Source organism: Lutra lutra, chromosome 11 (assembly GCF_902655055.1).
Source record: "Lutra lutra chromosome 11, mLutLut1.2, whole genome shotgun sequence".
NCBI lineage: Eukaryota > Metazoa > Chordata > Mammalia > Carnivora > Mustelidae > Lutra > Lutra lutra.
In genome coordinates this window covers 85151736-85176063 of record NC_062288.1, presented here as the reverse complement: position 1 = coordinate 85176063, position 24328 = coordinate 85151736, and the positions used below count along the sequence as shown (strand labels likewise).

General features: G+C 53.8%; 1 protein-coding gene across 1 annotated transcript; it reads left to right on the top strand.

Moving 5' to 3' along the window:
- Nucleotides 1-8573: 8573 nt before the first annotated feature.
- On the top strand, nt 8574-19464 carry PRRT4 (proline rich transmembrane protein 4). Its single transcript, XM_047695005.1, has 5 exons — nt 8574-8778; nt 10077-10801; nt 10887-10991; nt 11330-11449; nt 17111-19464. Exons 2-5 carry the CDS (start codon nt 10150-10152, stop codon nt 18934-18936), a joined length of 2703 nt encoding a protein of 900 aa, XP_047550961.1. The 5' UTR covers nt 8574-8778; nt 10077-10149; the 3' UTR covers nt 18937-19464.
- Nucleotides 19465-24328: the final 4864 nt, after the last annotated feature.

Below are 24328 nucleotides of genomic sequence, written 5' to 3'. Positions count from 1 at the left end.
CTCTCATCACAGGCCCACTCCTTACCCTGCCCAACTGCAAAAACTCCTCTCCAAACTCCCTCCTGCATCAAAGCTTTGCCCCCATGGGCTCTGGTCCCTCCAGGCAAGGGGTCTTGTATGAGTTTTCTGTTGCTGCTGTAACATCACTGCAAACAGAATGGCTTAAAACAGCACACGTTTATTAACTTACATTTCCGGAGGCTGGAAATCTGAAGCAGATCCTCCAGTCTGTGTTCCTTCTGGAGGCTGGAGAGGACAATCCTTTATCTAGTCCAGCTTCTAGAGGCCACCTGAATTCTTTGGCTGGTGGCGACTTCCTCCCTCTTCAAAGCCTACAGCTCAGCGTCTTCTAATCCCCTTGTCTTTCTGACCTCTGCTTCCGTTTGCACGTCTGCTCTGACCCCGACCCTCCTATCTCCCTCTTATAAGGACACTTATGATGACACTGGGCCCACGGGGATTATCTCCCCATCTCAAACCCTTGACGGATCCACACCTGCAAAAGTCCCCTTTGCCATGCAAGGTAACATATCTACAGATTCTAGAGATTAGGATGTGGACATGTTTGGAGGGCCATTATCCAACTTTCTAGGACCCAGTGAGGATGCTCACTGCCTCCAAAGCTGAGGGGGTATTTATAGCACATTTGCCACGGCCTCACTCTACTCCATGCTGAACCCTGTCAGTATTATCTCACACCGTTCCTCGGAGGTGGGCATGGATCTCCACAGTATAGGTGAAGAGCCCGGCCAACTCCAGAGCCTGTGGGCTTGCCTCCATCCCAAGACTGCCTCCTCAGACTGGAAATGAGCTGCTTCCTCCAGGAAGCCCTTTGCTTTGGCTCCAAGACCTGGGGGTTGCATCCTGGTCTGGCCTGGAAGAGCCCTGAGACCCTCAGGGCCCTGGTGTGGGACACAGAGGAGGGGCGTGGGCAATGTTGAGATAGAAGGAAAGATGGGATTTGTGGACTGGGCTTCAGGGACGGGCTCTGCAGGATCTATGACCCCCATCATGGGTGTGTAAGGTTCTGTGTCTGTCCATTTTTCTAGGCAGAGGGAGCAGAATTCCCACCAGATCCTCAGAAAGGGCTCACTCTCCAAGGATTAAGAAGGCCTGCTCGAGGGTCTGCTCCTGCCTCCCTTTCCTGGGCTTCCTTCTCTGAACCAGCTCGATGCCAGGGTTCACTCAGCCCCAGCAGCCAGGGCCAGGGGAAGCTATGAGGAGGTGCTGGGATGCGGGGCTGGTCTGCGGGAAACACAGAACGGCATGGTTCTTAAGGATTCACCTTCACTCTCTTCTCCTCTGCACCCATTCAATGATTCCATATTCTTTCGATCTTATAATATACTATTGTCTGCCCACCCTCCCATATTACTGACTCCTCAACCTTGCCCCGGTCCCCTACATGCACACTGGCTGGGAGGACATGTTCCTACTCTGCACTGTTCTTGGCAGAGTCTGGCACTTCAGGAAGGAGCACAGTCCTCCCTAGGAGACCAGGATGAAGCAGGCTTTCCTCACCCCTGGTTTCCCTTATCACCTTCCAAGTCCCTGCCTGCCCTGAGTCTCCCAGCAGCTCCATCCTCCAAGCTTTTCCTGTCACTGCCCTTGCAGACATGACTTCACCCTCCTATCAGCCCTGGCCCAGCCCTGAGAGAAGGGGTGGAGCACTCTTCACAGCACTGCCCACGGGACTGGAACACAGGTCTCCTGGTTCCCCCATAAGACAGCTTCAGATGCATTGTTAGGATCTCAAAACTGGGGATGGAGTTCGATGAATGCCTCATTTCACCTTGTAAAACAACCAGTGTGTTTTAAGCAATCTGTTCTACTAACTGGAAGCAATGGAATTTGCTGGTTTGCCCTCTTCACCTGCGCCCTTCTTCCTGGAGGTTTCCCAAAGGAGTTCCTCCAGTTTCCCTCCTCCAGGCAGCTGACCAGGGAACAAGCCTGTGTCGGGAGCAGGGCACAGGGCGCAGAAACAGAACACCAGTCGGTGCACCCACCCTGCACTCCTATGCTCACTGCCTCCATAGCTAAGGGGGTATGTATGCAACATTTACCACGAGCCTCGCTCTACTCCATGCAGAACCCATCAGTATTATCTCACACCGTTCCTCGGAGGTGGGCGTGGATCCCCACAGTATGGATCCCCCGCTGTACAGTGAACTCCCCACTCACTGCCCAAGAGAGAGGACAGGAGGGGCGGGTGAGGGAAAGAGAAAGGACCCAAGGGCATCCAGAAGATTTCGTCTCTTTTCTCTCTGCAGCTCAGCCACAGAGAAGGTCCCCTCCCTCACTCCCTGCCCAGCCCAGGCCCTCTGGGAGGTGAGATTTGAGTGTCCCCAGCATCAACTTCGCCATGTAGCCATCCTGCCATTTACATAACCAAGGCATTGAGTCTCAGGAAGCAGGGGAGGAGGGCTGAGATGAGGAGCAAAGATTGGTCTAAGGTTCCTCCCCAGTCCTTGGAGGTGGAAGCAGGGATGAGGACAGCCTGCCAAGGAGAGCTAGGGAAATGGGACCTGTGCTGGGGCTGCTGGCTCCTCTTCTAGCCTAAAGGCGGGGGGGTGCTCCCTCCACTGACACCCTGATCAGGCCTCACAGGGGTGTCAACCTAGTAGCGCCATTGTACCCCCTCAGCCCTGCACGCCGCTCGGCTGCTCCCACCTGTCCCACCTGTCCTCCAAGCCTGGGAGGAGTGGGGATGGGAGGGTCATGGGCAGAAGTGGCTCAGGGTTATGGGTCTCTGCGCCCCTGCTGGGGGGAACAGCTGAGTTCTCTGGGGCACTTGTGGGAAGCCTTCAGGCTGTCAAAAGCCAAAGCCCCGCTGAGTTTGCTCCAGTGCATTTGTGTGGGAGGAGGGGCTTGTGGCCCAGCCGGGGACCTGTCCCGCCACCCCCATCTTGTGCCTGGGTGGTCCAGAGGAGGGGATCGCGGCTCCTAAGCAGCGCGTCTGCTTTTTCACAGGGATGTGAGAACCAGGACACTTTTCCCTGGGGCCTCCTCTGCCCTATAAAACTTAAACAGATCAACCTTGCAGATGGCATCCCAGCTCCTACCGGCCCCAACCTCTTTACCTCTCCCTGCTGGCCAGCGGGGATCTTGCAGCCCAGCCCCTGGAAGGAAGCCTCCTCCCCCCGCCACTCTCATCTCCCACTTGTCCCCACCACACTCCTGTTCCCCTAGCCCTCACCAATCTCTTCTGTCCACTGCCCCCCAACTTCCCCATGTCCTCATTCCCAGCAGCAGCTTCATTTGTCCCTCCTGGAGCCCTAACACCGTAGTAACACGGTAGTAAGCCCTGGTGTGGTATTTCAGTGTTCAAAGCACGTCATAGACACTAACTGATTCAGCGGTCTCAGTAAGTTGACGAAGGAAGGACCATTATTATCCCCATTTTACAAATGAGGAATCTGATAGGCTGGCAAACAATAGGGTTGTGTTAAGTCTAAGGGCTGAAGAAACAGGGAGATACAGACCCACCAAGAGGACACTAGGGAACAGCTGTCATTGTCAAAAGATTAAAGCACTGTTTTGTTTTGTTCTTTTTAATTACAAAATAATGTGTGCAACAGATCTCCCTGACCCCAGCCCTATCCACCCTAATCCCCAAGAGCTAAAGACACAAAGAGAGGAAATGCAGGGACTCACTAGAGGGACCCTCCATCAGCTTGCCCCAGCTCCCTGACCCTAGGAGCCAGCAGTAGGAAGGAAGAAGGATGGGGAGCAGAGCAAGGTAGGGCTCCTTGGTCCCCATCTCCATTCCCCAGCTCTTCTTGCCCTCCCTGCTCTGCTTCCCGTTCCCTTCCATTTTTCTTCATTTCTCTTATAGACGACAGGCAGTCACCTGCAGGCAGCAGCCTTCTGGACACTGGGAGGATGCTCTGACCTCCTGGGGGAGGACTGCCCCACAAAGCTTTTACGTACGGTTTCACCACATTTGTGTGTATTCATAAACAAGGGCAAAGAGCAAGAATAACCTAACTGGGAAAGGAAAGGATGGTCTTGTACTACTAGGCAGAGTCTTCCTGGAGAAGGGATGCTGAACAGAGCCCCTGGTTCTTGGTATCGCTTTGGCTCCTCTGAGAATTACAAGAACCTTTTCTGGAAAAGCCCGTGGGCAGGGTCACAAGGGGGTCCTGGGAAACCCAGAGCAGTGGGTTGGAGGCTGGAGTGTCCCCCAGCCCTTGGAGCTCTGTGCTCTCTGCTTCTGAGCTCACTCCTCTCTCCTTTCAGGAGCAGGGCAAAGTGGAACACTTCCTGAGCGGGCAGAGGGGCATGGAGGGGAGAAAAGTAGCTGCATTGAGCATGGCCAAGACAAGGCAAGGACACAGAGGAACTGGGGTAGGCTCACCTAGACAGTTCTGACCCAAGGTTCCAAAGATGGCACACCGGCATTGAAGATCTTGGTGATGACAGCTGTCAGCATGTCTTCTGTGTTGGTCAAAAGGCTCCAACCGGAACTCTCTTGTGGGGCACAGCTGACCTCCTGGGTCTCCCTTCATTGTCTTCCAAGTGAGCTCCTTTGCCTCTCTCCTGTGGTAGATATCCTGTGTTCTGCACCCCACGTTTTCTGCTTTCTTGGTTTACTTTCTGGTTTTGCTAGAACACTCTCGCTAGTAGCTTTTCCAGAAACTGTACAAGGGAGGTAAACATTTTGAAATTTTCTATGTCTGAAAATTGATATATCCTGTCTTTCTACCTCACTGAGAGCTTGAACGGATATAATTTCTGGGTTGAAAGTAAATTTTCTTCAGTATTTTGAAAGCATTGCTTTGAACTTCTGTCCTTGCTGTTGAGAAATCCAAAACCTTTATGGATGTTATTTTGTATACAAACCTTTTGTGTGTTACTTTGTTCTGGAAGTTTCTAGACACTTCTCTTTAATTTGCCTTGGTGTGACTTTATTTTCATCTACACATCTACAAAGGCTGTACACACCTTTAATGAGCTGGCAACTCATGTCCTTTGGTTCCGGAAAATGTCCTCAAATTAGTTTAGTGAGGATTTCCTCCCTTGCATTTTCCTCTGGTTTGTGTGTGTGTATGTGTGTGTGTTCCTTATTGGAGCTTCTGTTAACTTAGTGTCGAACTCTTGCAGCTGTCCTTGAACGTTCTTATCTTTTGTCTTTATATATGTATTTATATAATCTTATATTTTCTTAGTATGCTTGCTTTACTTCCTAAGGGGATTTCATCAGTTTTATCTTCCCATCTTTCTACTGATGTTTTGTTGCCGCTGTCATGATTTTATTTTTCAAGACATAATTCTCACTGTTGCTATGTTCTGGTTGCTCCTTTGTATACAATCTTGTTCTTGTTTTATGGATGTACTAGCTTGTCTTACTTCTCTAACATTAGCAATGGGCTTTTGACACTCCTCGATCTCTGTATAACCTGTTTCCTGCAAGTTACTTTTTGCTGTTTGTTTTGTCTCTCTTTGCATTAGAAAATTTCCCAGATGGGGATGCCTGGGTGGTTCAGTCGGTTAAACGTCTGCCTTCAGCTCAGGTCATGATCCCCGAGTCCTGGGATCAAGCCTTGCATTGGGCTCCTTGCTCAGTGGGGAGCCTCGTTCTCCCTCTGCCTGCTGCTCCCCCTGCTTGTGCATGCGCTTTCTCTCTCTCTCTCTCTGACAAATAAATAAACAAAATATTTAAAAAAAAAAAAAAAAGAAGGAAAGAAAAGAAATTTTCCGGATGTCTGGTAACTTTTGGCCCTGATGAAGGTTGTGGAAGGTGAGACGGCTAGTCAAAAACCCTGATTCAACTCACAGGTTGGATTCGCCACTGTAGGGTGATCTAGTTGGGTTGTTTTGAGGAAAACCTGTATGTCAGTTTCCTCTTGGGCTTGTGAAATACCTTAGGGTAGAGTCTTCCAGTTTCCTGACCAAAGGGCAAAGGTCCTACTCCCAGCTCTTTGGGAGCCCAATAGTAGGAGAAGGCTAGGGGCCTCCGAATTCAGCGTCCCATGTGACATGGTCACTTAATCCCCCTGTTTCCAGCATTTTCAGTAGAGTATCTCTGTTCACAACTGGGTTTGGAGCTTCTTCAATCTAGATACCCTCTACCTTACCTTCCTCAGGGGAAAATCTTCCAGACTCTGGTTGGGATGGGCGAGGAACTTGTAGCCCACTGGCTTGGAGTTAGGGTAGAAATCTAGGGATCTAACTGCTTTTTATCCTGGCCCTAATCTTAACAACCTCTTTCACAGTTCCAGAGAGCCCTTGGCTTGCCAGTTCCTGTGTCTTCTGAGAACCCTGCAGTGTAAATCAAATCGGCTCTCCATTTTCCCCACTGCCAGCTGAGACGTCTTTTTTTTCCCTCAGGGCTGATAAGTCAGTAACCGCGTGGCCGTTTGCCATCCTGCTTCAAAAATTCTGTGGCTGTTGTCTGTTTTCCTGTTCTCTCCATCCTTGAGGATTTATCTCTTGATTTTAAAATCTCTTTATTGAAGTTTTTTAGTGGGGTTTTAGGAGGAAGTGAAATTAGATATACGTATTTAATCATCATCTGAACTCAGAACCCTAACTTCCCTTTCCAATATATTTTAAAAAAAATATAATCCCTGGGAATAACTCTACGTGGTCATGGAAGATTGCTGTTTTAATGTACTGGGGTATGTTTATTTCTGGTTTCCCATTTAAAGTCTTTAAGTGAACACGATTAGCAGGAAATGAGCCTTTCTATGAGGAGGATTCAAGGGAAATGTCTCTAGCAGGATAACGTTTATTAAGTATATGAGAGAAAACCAGAGGCTGGGTCCCAGTAAGCAGGCTTCAGGCAGCCCCTAGAGGATTTGGGGGAGTTCCCTACGAGGAGAGAGATCCTATAGTGATCCCAGAGGGTGCATCCCAGGAATGCCCTTTGCAATGTTTTGTTTAGGGACCCAGAATACAAACCAGAGTTCATCGTTGACATTCCCGGGAGAGAGGATCAGTTGTTGCCTGACTTTATCTTACATCAGTTGAAGGAATTCTGTGATTTAAAAAACAAAAAAAAGAAGATGAATCCTTGATGCCTTTCTGAAACACATCTCACTGCCCACTTGGAGCCCAGAATTCATCTTTTTTTGTTGGTGTCATTATTCACTTATCTGATATTCACTGAGCCCCTACCCAGGGTATCTCTCTACGTGAAATTTCTATAACTCTGTGAGCCCCTTTTGCAAACTCTCTGTGACTGAGACAGAATCTGCCCTCAGTAACTCTTTCAACACAGCCACCCCCAACCTCACAGAGCAGCAAGAGAGGTGGAGATGGAGCCGGGGTCAGAGGCACATCCAAGGCCATCACTCAGTGACAATAATTTTTCTCTCTGTGGCTTGTGATGAGGAATAAGTGAGGATATTCCTAAAGCATCTAGCACGAAGCTTGGCACACAGCAGGGTGTCTAGATTTTGAGGGACAGTTTTATGTGGGGGAGCTTCCTGTCTTATGTTCTCCCCATACGTTTAAATATCAGCATTTTTGCAGGAACGCTTGAAGGGATTTAGAGACTCGAGATAACACAGATGAGCTGGAACTGCTTAAGCCAGTCACTGGGACAGCCCAATAGGGTCCATAGAGTATCCACAGTGACCTCCCTGCTCCTTTGTCATCTTTAACCCAGGGTTAGCCTTGGTCTGGGCTCTCCTATACTCCTGAAGCTGCACATTCTTTGATTCCTCTGTTCCTGGAGACTGGTTATAATCCATCTCTCACATGCAGCTGAAGATTACCATTCATTCTTCCTGGCAGACATTTCTGAAACTCTGAGTATTTTTGAAAGATCGGTTTTAGTAAAAAAAAAAAAAAAAAAAAAAAAAAGTTACACACTGATGGGTATTCTGCAGTTCAACTGTGAAGTGTTGCAGGCCGTCCCGCGTAGCGGTACAACTGTTGGAAGCCACCAGGTTGTGGAGCGGGCAGCACATAGACTGGGTACAAGTCCCTGCCGAGCTGTGTAATCTTGGGCAAATTGGGGACTTCTCCGAGCCTCGATTTACCTACCTGTGAAATGTGGACCCCCAGAGGACTGTGGTGAGGACTAATGAGCCATTACACTTCTGCTCACGGCGGCTCTTCTTGCCTGGGGTGCCGTCCCGGGGCCAGCTAGCGGGGTCGCGCGCGCGCACGGGTGTGTGCAGGCGTGTGCGCGCGCGGGACTCCGGCCCACGGCTGTGTTTCCCAGGGAAGGAGGGCGCGTGGATGCGCATGACCGGCCGCCAGGGGAGTGCGTGGCTGCCGGCGCCGGGCTGCGAGCGAGACGCCCGCACCCGTGGCGGATGGGCAGCGCGGGGTGAATGAGCGCGCGTCGGGGCGACGGGCACAGAGGCGGCGGCGCGGGGCGCTGCGGTGCGCGCCCGCCTGCCTGCCGGGGTGGGGGGCGGGCCGCGGGTGGGAGGGGGAGGGGAGAAGGAGGGAGGGGCGGGCGGGAGGGAGACAGGAGGGGAGGGAGGGCGGGCGGTCAGAAAGCGGCTGCCGCGGAGCCCCGCGCGGGCGGCTCTGCCGGGGAGCGGGGCGCGCAGCCAGGAGGCGGCGCCGCGGGGAGGGAGTGCGGGGCTGCGAGCCGGACCCGGCCGGCCGCGGGGGACAGCGCTGCGGGCCAGACCGGGGGTGGCGTGGCGGCGTAGCCGCGGTCGCCGGGACGTGCCGAGGGGGTCGTCGGGCGCGACCGAGAGAACCGGCGACACTCGCCGGAGCGTTGTCCAGCTGAGCGCCTGGGCCGCCGCGACCTCCGGTTCTCGGGGGACTTGGCAGAGGAGACCCGTCTGCGGGAGGGAGCCGGAGGAGCAGGTCGGCGGGGTCGGGCAGGGGGAGAGAGGGAGAGAGTGAGAGCCAGCGGGAGCCAGAGAGCCAGCGAGCCTTCGAGGGGTGGGTGGGTGTGTAGGGCGACGAAGGTGTGTGATGTGTCTGTACGGAGTGTGTGAATGTGTGTGTAGGTGTGTGTGTGCCTCCGCGTGACTGTCTATACTGTGCGTGTCTGTGAGGGGCGTGCGTGCGTGTGTGTGTGTGTGTGTGTGTGTGAGAGAGAGAGAGAGAGAGAGAAGGCTGGGAGCTCACAGAGCTTGTATTTGAACCCCTGTAAGAGGGAGGGGGCTCGGCAGAATCGGATGTGTGTGTGTGTACACGTGTGTGTGCAGGGTGTGTGAAGGGTGAGTGGGTGAGTGTGTCTCGGGTGCTAGGTGTGGCTGTGTGTGTGATGTAAGGGTGCCGGGTGCACGTGTGCCCCTGGCTTACCCTCCCCTTCCCCCACCAGATGTGTGTGCGTGGAGGGGGTGTTCGGGGGGGGGGGGGGGGGGGGGGGAGGTCGGACTCCACTGCAGCAGCCCCGCGCCTGGCTTGCCTGCCTGGCCATCATCCTCAGGAAGCCCGCGATGGCCAAGCGGCCCCTCCCCCCAATACTTCTAGGGTTAAGGGGAAGGGAGCAGGGCCAAGCCCCAGGAAAAAGGGGGCAGGCTGAATGGGCCCGCTTCTGCCAGACCAGCGCACCCTGCTTCTCTGGCTGGAGCCTGGCTGCCTTTTCCCGCTGGGCCAGATCACGCAGCCCTGTGCTTTGCCCCTCCCAGGGCCTGCATTCCCCGGGGTCTGAGTGGGAGAGAGAGTTCCAGCACCTTAGGTTGGAGCCCGAGTGGGGGGTGGAAGCAGGCCGAAACTCCTCTGTGAGGGTTTGCTTGTTCACAGTTGTATCAGCAGAAGGTTGCTTGGCACATAGTAGGCCTCAGCAAATATCTGAAGGTGGGTGGGTGGAGAGAAGAGAGGGAAGGAAGGGATCTGAGTCTGGGAACCCGAGTCCACCCCCTCAGCTATTGGGAGAGGATAGGGGCAGCTGGTCGCCTTCAGACCCCAGTCCCCAGAGTGAGCAGGTAGGGGAGGCAGGGGTTTAGGGAAAGGGGCTTTAGCTGGAACAGAAGGAGAGATGCCAGTGAGAGATGTGGTCTGGGGCCTGAATGGAGGAAGGAGCTGGCAACTCTCCCTGGGCAGAGCCCTTTGTGTCCCGCCCCCACCACCTGCTTCTTGGTGATCAGCAGTCTCTCTCCGGGGGGCATCCAACCCCAGGCAGCCAGGGCTCATAGCGCCTCTCCTCTCTCCAGGACCTTCAGGCTCAAAAAGTGCCGAAGAACTGAGCGCCCTGCCCACTGTGGCCACCTGAGGCCAGGTGGGGCCATGGCAGGGCAGGGCTGTCTGGGACTGGGGCTGTTCTGCTGGGTCCTGCTTGCCGTTCCAGTGGGCCCCCAGCCTGCCTCCTCCGTCCCAGGTGTCCCTCTCACCACTCTGACCCCACCACCTCAGAGTGAGGCCTCTATGCTGTCTCTCAACCTGGGACTGAACTTCAAATTCCATCTTCGGGGACCTGCTGCCGCCTGGGGGATCTCAGTCACAGAGACCCAGCCGCTCTCTCCTGGGCCAAGCCGGGAGCCCGAGGAAGAGGTGGCCAGTGGGCTGAGGACTGATCCCCTTTGGGAACTGCTGGTGGGCTCCCTTGGGAACTCCCCCCCAGAGTGGGGCTCTGCTGAAGGCAGCTCTACTCCCTGGGCCTCCTCCCTGTCTCCAGAGTCCACCTCCCCCCTCTCTGGGCCCACTGACCGGCCCACTGCTCCCTATCAGCCCAGGATGGGCACTGTGACCTGGGACACTGCTCTGACAGCCACAGCACCTCCGTCCAGTGCTCCCAGGCTCCGCCAGAGTGAGCTGGAGCTGAAGTTTGACATGGCGCTAAGGGCAGGCGCAGCCCCCACGCTGGGGCATCGGACCCTGCCCCTGCTGCCCAGCCTGCGGGCCAGTCTGGCAGAAATTGCAGGGCGCCTGGGACCCTTTGGTGAGTACCCACCCCGTCTGGAGGAGAGTCCCTGCTGGGCAGCCTAGCAGGTAGGAGGAAGCTTCAGCCTGGGCTCCTTTTGCAGGCTTCTTTGGCACTACTTTGTCCCCACTGCGGAACTTCTCAGGCCCAAGCCCTCCAGGCCCAACTCCATCCCCAAGCTCTGCGTCTAGAGTTTCAGATTCTCCAGGTGAGTGTTGATTTCACTGCAACGAAAACTTAGGGAACAATCCTATGTACCAGGCACTGTGCTGTGGGCCTAATCAGCACCTCTCTTTCTCTTTTGACTCTGTGTTGCTGCTCCCAGGGCCTGGGACACGGGCCACTGCTCCCATGGGGAAATGCCCTCTTTGCCATACTGAGTTCTAGTAGCTTAGCTCCCAGCATCCATGTGGCTACAATTCCTGTTCGGTGTACATTGGCTCTCTTAGCGTAAGCCCTGGGGGAAGGACAGGATTTTCTCCAAAGCCCCAGAGGCCAAGGCTGGCTGGTAGGATGGCCCTTGAACCCCACGTGCTCCCTTTGCAGGGTTCTTTGGCACCACTCTGTCCCCGCCCCCATCCCCCCTGGAGAGAAAGCTCCCAAGCACAGGCCCGTGGGACCCAGCCGCCTCCCTAAACTCTGCCACGATGGCAACAGCATCAGTAGGTAAGTGTCTGATTCATTTGAACTTGACGTTTATTTAGCACTTATTACGTATTAGCCACTCATCTGCATTCTGGGACTCTTTTATTTCCTTGTCCTCATCATCATAATCACCGTTCTCTTCATCACCACCATGGAGATATATATTAACGGTCTGAGAACAAGTGTCACTGGGGGCAGTCCCACACAGAGTTAAGTAACAGTCCTCCGAGAGTTTTGTAATCCCAGGCAAAGCAAGATGTAGACAGATGTATGAGAGGCAAACAGATACAGGAACTCCCTCCTGGTTCCCACAGCCTCAGTACCAACTTCACCCTTCACACCAGTCTCCCTGGCCTGCCTCTCCACCCCGCACCATCCACCTTGGGGGCTCTCTCCTTTGCCGTCTGATTTGACACGACATGTTGTCAGTTACGAGCAGAGCTGGGCCCCTCATTGGAAGACATTGAAGAGAAGACTTTGAGTAGACAGATGCCATCCTTATTCAAGGAAACCTTTCCGAATATGTGCATAGACAGCTGGTGATGCAGAGGAAAGAGCAGGGCCTCTGGAATCTTGAGACTTGGTTTGGAATCCCAGTTCACTTACTAACTGGCTGGGTGAACTTGGACAAGTTATTTAACCTTCCCAAGGCTGAATTTTCTCATCTATCTAGGGTTTAATAATAGTACCTATCTTGTTATCATGAAGCTTCCAGATAATGCAAGCTCCTGGCAGGAGGCTGGGCATGAAGTAGAATTTTATTAAGGGTGAGCTGTTAACCTTGGTTTTTCCCTTACTGCATCCCAAGTTCACTTCCAGACCCTACCTAACAGCGTACCCTTGGTCCCAAGGCCAACCAGCTCAACCCACAGGGCAGGGGGCACACTCAGGGAGAGTCTCTAGTAGGTGAGGCCAAGGGAGCCATGGAGAGGTACCTCTAGGCCCAGCTTTATTCTGCAAAGCCTTTATACTGTTGCAAAGCCTCTCGGCCACTTCACAGTAGGAACCAGCTCAGCAGTGGAAACCGCTGATCTCCTAGCTTCTTCCAGTTCCAGACTTAACACAGAACCTGACTCTAGCTCCCTCCCAAGCAGTCGCTGTACTCCTGGGCTTGTGTGTGTGTGTGTGGGGGGAAGCTGCTGACCCTTCTCCCCTCAGCCCAGTGTGTAGCAGTGGCAGGATCTGCTCTGGGGTGGCGGGGGCAGGCTCTGTGGCCCCTGGGGAAGGATGCTGGCTGGCAGTCTGTCAGCCTTGGTGACAGTGCTGGCCAGGCAGGTTTAATGAGTCTGGACAGTATCAGAGGAAGCCCAGCTCACTGCCCCACCCCTCCCCCCTCCTCACTGATGGCTGCAGGAACTCAGCCACTTCCTGGCTCTTTCTCTCAGATAAACCCAGGAGGGCTAGAGGCCCCTTGGCCAGAAGGTCAAGGGCCTTGCTCTAGCCAGCAGTATGTGTAGGGAGTAGTGTGAGGCAGTTAGGGGACAAAAGGAGCCTCTGTGTGTCTCTTCTAGGATCTTTCTAACCTAGGTGTGTTTAAGCTTTGAATCTAGGTCTCTTCTCTTGCATTAGGCTCCCATCACCTGGGGGACAGCTAGTATCCAGCCAGTACACCATGGGAGGAGAAGTTGGGCTGGTCATTTACATATTGAAAGACTTTCAGCCCAGTTGATAAGTACCCACTGGCCTTAGCCCCCTGAGCCCTCCCCTCTACTCCTAGACCACCCTTGGTGACATCTGTTCTGATTGGCTGCTGTCTGTGCCATTTACAGTTGTTAAATATTTTGAATGTCAGTTACCCTTACAGAGAGGATCAATCTTCCATGATCCTAGAGGAGGGGGTGGGGAAGAGGAATGGGGCCAGGCAGCTGCATGGGCTACCACTTCTACCGGGAGAGTGATTTCCCAGCCCTTTGATCTGGGCAGCTGGTACATAATCAGGCCTGACTTTTCCATAAATCTAGCAGGCCCCGCTCCCTGACTCCTCCCTGGCCAGCTATGACCTCACCAATCCCTCACATTGACATCCTACCTCCTTTCTCGCCCATGAGGTCAAGAGGGGCCACAGGGCCAGAGGGGGACCACCTTGTAAGAGAGGGCTGCTCAGGAGAGGGATCGGAGGAACTTACTATCTTCTGGGGGGATACTGAGGGCTCCTTCTGGGGAAGCCTCAAGTGGGGAGACAGGGGACTGAGGTCAAATGGGTTCTTCCAAGGCTGAAGAAGCTGGGTCTTCTCTGCCTGTCTCCATCCACGACATGGCCCAGACCTGAGTCCATAGGGCAGGCCCACCTCCCCCCAAGAAAGCAATGCTCCTACTTCAAAACTACCTCCTCTGAGACCTTAGCTCTGCCTGTGCTTTGTCTGTTTTCTGGGTTTCCTTTTTTATTCCTGGCTTCTTAGTCACATTAAAAATTTGTTCTAGTTGCCCTAGTTGCCCTAGTTGCTTGGGGGACAGAGGTGAGAGATGGGGTTTCTTGTGGCTCTGGGGTAAGAAGTGGAGCTGGAAGAAGGCGAGGCAGAGCAGATCTCTGAGAGCTGTGCTTGTCTGCTCAGTGAGCAAAGAGGAGGCCGTGAGGGGTGGTAGTCTGGCTCCAGCCATAGCCCTCCTGGGCACGGTCCCATTGCCTTTCTGCAGAGCCCGCCAACGCTGAGGAAAAGCCAAGCAAAGTCATCCACTTTGCTGAAGTGGGTTGGGCCAGAGCGTCAGAGGGGACAAAGGAATGAAGCTGATAGAGGGGTTGCAAGTTTTTGATGCTGCTAACATCAGACTGATACCCACCCCTGATCAACAAGCTATCCCAGCTGAATGAACCTCATTTAACTCATGGCTGCGTCTTCCTTAAGTGTTCAGGAGTAGTCAGTCCAACTAAAGAGTGTTCTTTAAATAGGGTTCACAAGATGAAACAATGTGTTGCCTTTCTAAGCAAGATTAGTATGGGCTAAGAGACAACAGTCTTTTTTTTTAAGATTTTATTTATTTAAAAGATTTCATTTATTTATTTCACACACACACACACACACACACAGCGCACAAGCAGGGGGAGCAGCAGGCAGAGGGAGAAGGAGACTCCTCGCTGAGCAGAGAGCCCCACAAAGGGCTTGATCCCAGGACGCTGGGATCATGACCTGAGCTGAAAACAGACGCTTAACTGGCTGAGCCACCCAGGCGTCCCAAGAGACAACAATCTTTTGTTGATTAGATCAAGAACTAGTTTGAGGCCAGAAATAGTCACTGTCACATGAACACAAACTGATGATTGATCAGTGATAAACATTACCCGATAATGATGATACCAACACCAAACACATACCAAATGCTTATTACGCACCAGGCACTCCGAAGAGCTCTGGCCACATCGAACATTTATCCTCTTAACAGCCTTAGGCAGAAGGGACTCTTCCCATCTCAGACTTGGGGAAGGCGATGGAAGGGGAAGCAGGGCCCCTGCTGCCATTTGTAAGAGGCAGCGAGCTGTGTAGACTTAATTTTATGGCTGCTCCCTCTCTGCCCTCCCCAGATGTCTGATTCTGTCTTCCCCTCTTTCTCTCCAGAACCGCTTTCTGCACACACCCCGCTCCCCACCCCTTTGCCTGGTACTCAGGATTGCTGTTTTGCATGCTCCTAGCAGGAACTGGCATGGCCTGGGGTGGGAGTGCATCTGGGGTCTTCCTGTAGTGTGTGCTTGACACCAGGTGGGAGCGCAGCCAGGTGGTTGGGGTAGGAGTCTTGTTGTCAGCAGACCCTCCCTTCCTCATCCTATGTCTGCCTTCTGTGCCCCTCCCCACCCTCACCAGGGTGTCTCCATTCTTCCCCACCATCTTTCTCCCTTCATACTCATTTGCAGCTGCAGATCTGCTGAGCTTGCTAGGTGGAGGAGGGAGAGGTTGAGCCAGAAGCATCTTCCTTTGCTGCCTGGCCATGGGAAGAATCCTTGGATCTCTTTTTAGCTCTTCTCTTGCTCCAGGAAAGTAAATTAGGGATCTTACTCCTCATCGTCTTTTACTTGACTCCCCCCTCCCCCAGCTTTAAAGATGTATTTATTTATTTTAGAGAGAGAGGGGCATAGAGAGAGGGAGTGAGCGTGTGGGGGGGAGGGGCAGAGGGAGAGAGAATCTCAAGCAGACTCAATCCCATGACTCCAAGATCATGACCCAAGCAGAAATCAAGACTCAGACACCCAACTGACTGAGCCACCTCTGGTGCCCTGTGACTTCCCTTTTCCGAAGGGAAGTAGGCAAGGTGTTGGAGACCAGACTGGGGCTGGGAGCTTAAGTTAGCAAATCCTAGAGCACCTGAGAAGCTCATTCACTAAGAAGGCATCTTATCCCGCTGTGCTCGCCCCAGTCATTCCTTCTGGAGAGTTCAAGGGTAGCCTCGAGACCCAGGGGAGTCCATTTCAATGTCAACTTCTATAAAGTGGAGTGAGAACTCAAGGGGCATGTACCTTAAGAGCCTTGGACGAATGACTTTGTGACTGAGTTGGGATGGGGACCATGGCCATGGGTAAACTAAGGGTTGGGGGTGTGGCAGACAGGAAGGCCAGTGATCGGGAAAGGTTGTGTTCTCTTCAGATGCTGGGAACAGGAGTGTCTCACCTCCCCTTCCCCCCACCCCCACAGCTGCATGTGTCCACATGTGGGTGTAGGAGCTTTTCCTGAAGAGATGGGGGAAGGGGGAAGCAGATGAAAAAGGGCAGGGGATGTTTCTCCTAGCACCAAGGTGGGAATTGGGAGTTAGGGGTGCAGTATAAGAGATAAGCAAACTAGTCTTATGAAAAAACTCTGGAATTGTGAGAAGGGGCTCAGACCAGTACTCAGATCTGGATTCTGAGATCTGCCAATTTGTGACCTTGGACAAGTCGCTTTGCCTCTCTGTAGAGCCTCAGTGTCTTCACTGGAGAAATAAGAGGATTCATTTATTCAACAAATATCTGCTCAGTGCCCGCTCTGAGCCAGGCCCCATTTTGGGCATGGAGATTCAGATGTAAGCAGAACAGACGGAAATCTTTGTTCTTATGAAACTTACTTTGTGGTGGGAGGATTGAACTAGAGGGGCCTTCTCCAGTTCCTTCAGTAAAATTCTGTAGCTTCTTAAGAAAAACCCTTTTCAGGGTGCCTAGGTGGCTCAGTCGTTTAAGCATCTGCCTTCAGCTCGGGTCGTGATCCCAGAGTCCTGGGATAGACTCCCACATGGGGCTGCCTGTTCAGCGGGGAGTCTGCTTCTTCCTCTCCCTCTACCCCTCCCCCAGCTTGTATGCGTACTCTCTCTCTCTCTCAAATAAATCAATTAATAAAATACATATAAAAAGAAAACCCCTTTTCAGTAGAATCGCAGAATGATGAGCAGAAATAAACAGCAGAGAGCAAAGGGTGGCTTAGGGATGCCGGAGGGATGAGAGTTGAAGAGTTTGATGGGGAGGGGAAGACAAGGACATGAGAGACTGGTGAATCTCTTAAAGACAAGTATGGGGCACCTGGTGGCTCAGTTGGTTAAGCCTCTGGCCTTTGGCTCAGGTCATGATCCCACTGGGATCGAATCCCACATCAGGTTCCCTGAGGGGGGGAGAAAAAAGACACGTGTGTCCTAGATGTTATGAAGACTCTCTGGTACACAGGCTACTGGCTGTGGGGAAGGCAGGGGAAGGCTGTACAATTGCCTCAGACGAATGTTCTTTGCCCACAGACCCCACCACCCCTACCTCTGGCCCAGATGACTCCTCTCCTGCCAGCCTTGGGAAGTCTTCGGTGGAGCCAGAGTGTGGGTCAGGGTCCTGCCGCATGGGAGAACAGCCTGAACCTGAAGGGCCGCCTCCTGTGGCTCCGCGGCCCCTCTTCTTCCTGACCCTGGAAGCCAATTGGGCAGAGGCCAGAGCTCGCTGGGGCCTGGCCTGGGAGGCCCACGTATATGGGGTAGGCGCGCTCTTCGGCCTGGTGGCCGTGCTCGCGCTGCTGGCCCTAGCCCTCTTGCCCTGGCGCTGCCCGCCGGGCGCCCCCTGCCTGGCGCTGCTGGACCTGCTCCTGCTCTCCGCCGGGACTACGCGGGCCTTCCCGCTCTTCTACGATGCCTACGGGCACCGCGATCGGCTGCCCCCGCTCGCCTGGCTGCTGCTGCAGGACCTTCCGCTGCCCTGCCTGGCTGCCGGCCTGGGCCTGGCCTGCCTGCTGCTGGCCCGGCCGCGCCCGCCGCGGTGTCCCGCCGGGCTGGCCGCGCTGCTGCTCCTGGGGCTGGGGCTGGCGGCCGCCGCCGCGGTCGGGAGCGCAGCCCACCGCCCGCTGCGGCCTCTGCGTCTCGCCTCCCGGGGGCTGCACGCCTTCCTCGCCGCCCTCCTCTCCGGGCTCCTACTGGCGCTCTCCTGCTGGGGGGGACGGCGGCGGCGGGCCGGAGCGCCCCTGGGAGGGTCGGGCTTCAAGGGCGCCACCCCGCTCCCGCAGGCGCGCAGCCCCTTCGCCCCGCGGGAATCCTGGCGGCGCGCGGCCCGCACAGCCCCAGTGGCCGGGACCTTCGGGCTGCTGAGCGGAGCCCTGCAGGGCTACGAGGTGCTGCACGCCTTGGGCTATGGCGGCCAGCCTGGCCTGGAGGGACCCTGGCCCTGGTGGGCCTTCCAGCTAGGCCTGCGCTTGGGCGAGGTGGGCGTCGCGATCCCGTTGGCGCTGCTGGGCCTCTACCCGGCGCTCAGCAGCCACCGTGTGCCGCCGCGCTGCTGGGCCAAGCTCTTCCGCTTGTCCCCGGGCCACGCAGCCCCACTGCTGCCCGGGGGCTGGGTCACCGGGCCCCCGGACAAGGAGCCCCTTGGTGGCGCCATCGCGCGTGGCGACGCGGAGCTGCTGCAGCTGTGCGCTCTGGCAGGGCCTGGCCCCGACCTCCTGCTCCAGGGAGGCGGCTGCCGGGGCTTCAAAGGCGCGGCGGCCAACCCGGCCCCTTCTCCGGCCTCCTCCCCCTGCAGCGACTACACCGTGGACTTCCGCCCGCCCTCCCCAATCAACCTGAGGCGCAGCATTGAGGAGGCCCTCTGCAGCGAGGCGCTGCTCACGCCCGGCCTCTTCCAGGGCCCTGCCTTCGGGGAAACCGCGCCTGGGCTCGGCCTTTACCGCACCACCTCGCTGGTGGCGAAGATGGGGGTCGGGCCCAAGGGGAAGTCTGAGGAGGCCCCTGGCTCCCCTGTGCCCTTGGAGGTCCCTTCTCCCCGGGCCTGGCCCATGGGCAGCAGCGCCTCTTCGGGCTCACTGTGCGGACTTTCGCGGGACAGCTCGTCCATGCTACTGTGCTCCAGCCCCGACAGGCCCCCACGCTGTCCACTGGTCTGTGTCCTCAGTCCCCCACGACCCTTGGGGAGCAGCCCTAGCCTCCCGGGCTCAGGCTCCTACCAGGCCCTGTCCCCACCCTCCCGCGACTCCCCAGAGCCTACTCCCAAGCTGCAGGCCGCAGAGGCTTTGCTGCAGGAGCAATTCCTGGACGCCTGTCGACAGATCGACGAGCTGAGTGTGGGCAGCGACACCATAGACCTGTGAAGAGGCGGCCCCCTGGCCGCCCCAGCCTACGACCCCTCCTGGCGCCTGCTCTGCCTGAGACCTGCACACTGTAGCCCTTTCCCCATCCTGCCTGGCTCAGATACCGCTCCCCGCTTCTTCCCCATCCAGGGGTCGCTGGGTGGGTGGGTCAGCAGCCAGGCTCTGTTGATTGGGATTAGTGCCACTTCCCCTGGAGCCCTGGGCACGGATGCCCTCTGCTGCAATTCTAGGCTGGCAGGGGTCCCACTTGCCTTGGCATTCACCAGCAATAAAGCTCCAAGGTGCTCCACTCCTGACCACCAACTCCCCACTCTGGTGCTGAGTGAGAGGGGCTGTCCTCCAAGGACCTCGAGACTGGCTTCAGTCCCCACACCCACCTGTGCCATACCCAGGAATCCCATTCCTGTGTGAGACTCCCTGTCCTCCACATGATCCTTCCCTGTTGAAGGGTCCATGGCCCATCCAGGAGACTCCACAGCAGTTGGGTGGGAGGTGAGCACTTCCAGAGTTAATTTATCAATAAAATATTTTCAGAGAAAGGTCTAATCTTCTTGGAAAAGCTTAAATCAGCCCACAGCAGCAGCCATTCCATCAGAACTGGAAGACAAGCCGTGTTTGGGTGGAGAGGCTTCATCTCACACCTGGGTGACCTTTACTCCTGATTGCAAGGAGCCTTGTTGTCCTACAGCTGGGATGAGTGAGGGCCCTGGGAGTGACCCTGTAAAAATCCTCTGACTCTCTGGGAAGTGCCTTGTCAGAGATGAAGCAGGCCCTGGGAAGTGAGGTGGGATCTCTATACCCATTGGTAGAAACCTCTGCATTCCTAGGAGCCCAGCTGCAGGTTGTGGGGGACAGCTGGCTAGGGATGAGTGAGTCCATGGTGAAGTCCTCTGTGGAAATGTTGATACACACATCAAGGGCTTGATCACTTTGAGCTGGGATCCCCAGCAACTCCCCCTGCCATGTTCCCAGAGGAACTCACAGAGGACGCTACCTGCTCCGCCTACCAACAAGGTCTCTTCAAGGTTGGACTTACAAGACCTCTTTCCCTGCACTCATCTCCCATGGTGCAGAACCTCCCTAAAGGGATCTTCCTCCAAACCCCCGACCCCAATCTACCCACCAAAGCAGAGTTCACAATGCAGAGACCCAGGCCTCCGGGGACTCTGGAACCTCTCCCTTGTCCGGACGGAGCATTTGGCTCTGAGCCCTGGGGTGTGCATTTGTCATTTGGCTAAAATGCAATTAAGTTCAGAGTGGCACTAAAACAGGGTTGTAGATTAGGTTTGGAAATAAAAATTTGGCAGTGTTTTGGCAGATGTCTTGCATGTCACAGGAAAACCGACAGGGGCACAACATCCCAGACTTGAAATGAAAAAATAGGAATAGAAGTGGTTTTTCTCCCAAGTCTTCCCATCAGCTCATGGGGATTGGAGAAGGGAGGTGGGGGAGTCAAGAGGAAAGCCGGCAGGGAGGCCCCGAGGGGTGGGGCCTCACTAGACTAGGTCCATGCACTAGTGGAAGAATTAGAGCACTGTTCTCCTTCCACGTGAAGCTCTGTCTTGCTTGAGAAGATGGTCCAGGGTCTTGGACCTTGGAAGGAGGAAGAGTCAGTGATGTTTGGAGAGAGTGAGGGTCATGGTAGGGAGCTCGGTGAGACAGGAGCCACTGAGGAATGGAACTGGAGTGGTTTTTGACTGTGTCTCCTCCATCACCTGGCTCAGCCTGGCTCAGAAATTCTTGCTGCATCGTCACTCTGGGCTGAGGCCCAGGGAACTGCCAGCCTCCTAATTATAGGCATTTCTCACTGGTGTCATAGTGGCTGTAGCAGACCCAGCATTGGAGCTGCTTTGTGTCATGGAAGGGATTCTTGCTGCTTGAAAAAAATGGCTCTTTTTCTTCCCCACCAACCCATCCATCTGCCTCTGCTCACACCCAACTCCTCTTGGCCCCCTCTTCCTTGTCCTAATGCTTATCAGCTGGCTCATTTGTTTTCCTCACCAGGGGACCTGGCTTCATGCACAACAGGGCAGTCCAAGCCCCACATGCCCTGAGTCAGTCTGTCGGGGGTGTGTGTCTGTCTCTCTCTCCCTCACACACACACTCATACACAAACTCCTTTTCTGTCTAGAAGCTGTGAATGGGGCTGATGAGATGGGGAAGTGTGGGGGGAGGAAGACAGCTCAGTGCTTACCAACTCCAACACTTCTTTGGTTTTCCTCTGCAAGGATTACTTCAGCACTTTGACTATAAAGAGGCCAAGACTTCGGTGAAACAACCCTTCCCTTTTGTCCCATACCTTGGCCCTTATCCAAAGCAGGTTTCCCAGAGGAGCCCAGGTAGATCCTAATGCACACACCCTTCAATCCCAGTTCTTAGTACTTCAGGGGATGGAGCGACAAACTCGTTCATCCATTCAGTCATTCAATCGCTTTAAAACATTTTATGGAATGCTTACAATATGCTAGGTGCTGAGCAGAGAGAGGTGAACGAAGCAGACACCAGCCCTGAACGTATGAATTTGAAGGTCTTTGGGGGAAGGCAGACACTGAAGCACTAATCAAATAGGGGCACCTGGCTAGCTCAGTCAGTAGAGCATATGACTCTTGATTTTGAGGTTGTAAGTTCGAGCCCCATGTTGGGTCTAGAAATGACTTAAAAATAAAACCTTGGGGCACCTGGGTGGCTCAGTGGGTTAAGCCTCTGCCTTCGGCTCCGGCCATGATCTCAGGGTCCTGAGATCAAGCCCCACATGGGACTCTCTGCTCAGCGGGGAGCCTGCTTTCCCCTCTCTCTGCCTGCCTCTCTGCCTACTTGTGATCTCTCACTTTCTGCCAAATAAATAAATAAAAAATATTTAAAAAATAAAATAAAATCTTAACCCACTGAGCCACCCAGGCGCCCCAACTTAAAAATAAAATCTTAAAAAAAAAAGAACAAATCATATAAATAATTACAATAGCACTAACTACAGCTGTGAGAAGTGCTAAGCACAAGAAGTAAGTGGTATAATAAGGTTTGACTTGCAAGGGGGAGTGGGACTAGAGGGATGGGGCCTGGGAGAGGCTGGCTGGGAGACAGCACAGCCCAGGCCTCTCTTCCTTCCTTCCCGGGCTCCTGCACAGTGATGGATGAGGGAGAAGCCAACAGTTTATTTCCCCTGGAAGCCACGTTGCTGATGTGGTGCAGGGGACCACAACTCCCGCTATTTAATAAAGAACACTGCGTGTGTCCTGGGGAGATGGATGAGCAAATATTCCTGACTGAAGCACCATGTGGTCTCCCTGATGTGCAGGGATAGGAGGGGACAGGGCTGAGGTTGAGGTTGGGAGTCTGAGATGCACACGCCCCACCCCCACCCCCGCCCAGGTCTGAAACTCCGGAAGTGTAGAAAGGGTCAGCAGCAGCGTTATTATCTACTCTTAGGGGCACAGAATTTCTCTGCATTGTGGGTGGCTGCTGCCCCCTGATGGGCACAGGCACACAGTTTTGTTTTGTTCTTTAAGGAAGGTCTGAGTGAGAAGTATTTTAAACAGCAGTGTAGGGGCATCCCAAAGGGGTATTGGAACAGCCTTCTTAGGGTTCTTTTCCTGGATATGCTGCAGCCGGCACTGGGAAGGTCTCCTTATACCTAGGGCCCCAAAGCTTGCAGTTAAGTCTTTGGGGATAGAATTTTGATTTCTAAAGTGATGAGGGGGCAGGAGAGGAGGAGAAAAAAAGAGGAGGAATGTGGAATCCCAAACCTTTATTCAAATGACCCATCCCACTTCCTTTGTCTACTTGTCTCTGTTTATCCTGGATAGGATTAACCCCATAGCCTTAAAAATCTGTTTTGTATTTCAGTACTTGCTCTCTTGAGTTATGTGTGTAAAAATAACTAGTGTTTTCTTTTGAGCATACATTATATACTTGGACTAGGGTTTCATAAATCTGATGTTGTGTTCTCCCCACCCCACCCCCGTTACTGTCAACCAGTCATCCCATCCATCCAAAATGTATCAAAAGCAAATGGTTTTTTTTCTAAAGATTTTATTTATTTATTTGACAGACTGAGATCACAAGTAGGCAGAGAGGCAGGCAGAGAGAGAGGGGAAAGCAGGCTCCCTGCTGAGCAGAGAGCCCAATATGGGGGATGTGGGGCTCGATCCCAGGACCCTGGGATCATGACCTGAGCCTAAAGCAGAAGCTTTAACCCACTGAGCCACCCATTGCCCCAGCAAATGGGTTTTGAAGAGAAGCGGAAACTTACTTTTCATTGTACCTTTTGTACTTTCTGAATTTTCAGGTTATAGTATTGAGAAGTTATTTAAAAAGTGCATTGATGGGGCACCTGGGTTGCTCAGTGGGTTAAGCCTCTACCTTCAGCTAAGGTCATGATCTCAGCCTCCTAGGATTGAACCCCCAATTAGGCTCTCTGCTCAGCAGGGAGCCTACTTCCTCCTCCCCCTCTGCCTGCCTCTCTGCCTACTTGTGATCTCTCTCTCGCTCTCTGTCAAATAAATCAAATCTCTTAAAATAAAAAAGTGCATTGGAACTTTTCTCAGCTGGAACCCTTCCAGGGTGCTTCAGTCTTGTACCGGGTCAGTTCCTGAACCCAGTGGAATGGCTAATAGTCTCTGCCTTCCAGGTTCCAGGAGCACCCAGATCTCCTGCTGGTGGGTGAGATCCCTCAGCCTTGGGTCTGTCTGATAAGCTGACCCGAGGGAAGGTTTTCTCCTGTTTCTGGGAGGACCTGCATTCAGTGTCTGTATGTTATGTTTGCTTTGGGTGTGTTCTGTTATCCTGTAGGGTGCCTGCTATGATTTATTTGTAAGTTTTTAAAATGAATGTCTGTCTACCCCCACTAGACTTCATTCTCCATGAGAGTAGGGACTCTTGTCTTGTTTTAGCTCACCAGTTTTATCCCTAAGGCCTGGCACATAGTAGGCGCTCAGTAGATATTTATCGGAAGAATGATTGTGTGTGATCTGTGTCTGCATGTGCTTTAGTAGCTGTAATTTGTTTGCACACTGTTACAGGCACGGTTATAGTTATCTGCTATAGTGTGACAGATGTCTCATTCTCTGAGAATATGTGTGATGTATGCATCTACATGCGTTCTGTTTCCACTTTATACACTAAACTGCGTGTCTTTGGTGGCACCGAAAAAAGTATTTATTAAATATCCAGTATGTGTCAGATCCTGGATGAGACCCCGAGCAAAAAACGACTTCCTCTGCCTGCCGTCGCACTCTGGGATCATCTCCTGGAAATGAGATCTTAAACTAGGTAGGAGCTGGGAAGCCAGTCTCCTACAGTGGCCCCGGGGGCAGAAAGGGACGGGAGGGGCCGTGCTAGGATTAGGGGTGGAGCCCCGCTCAAGAAGCTCCGCCCCCGGGCAGAATGGCCTCTC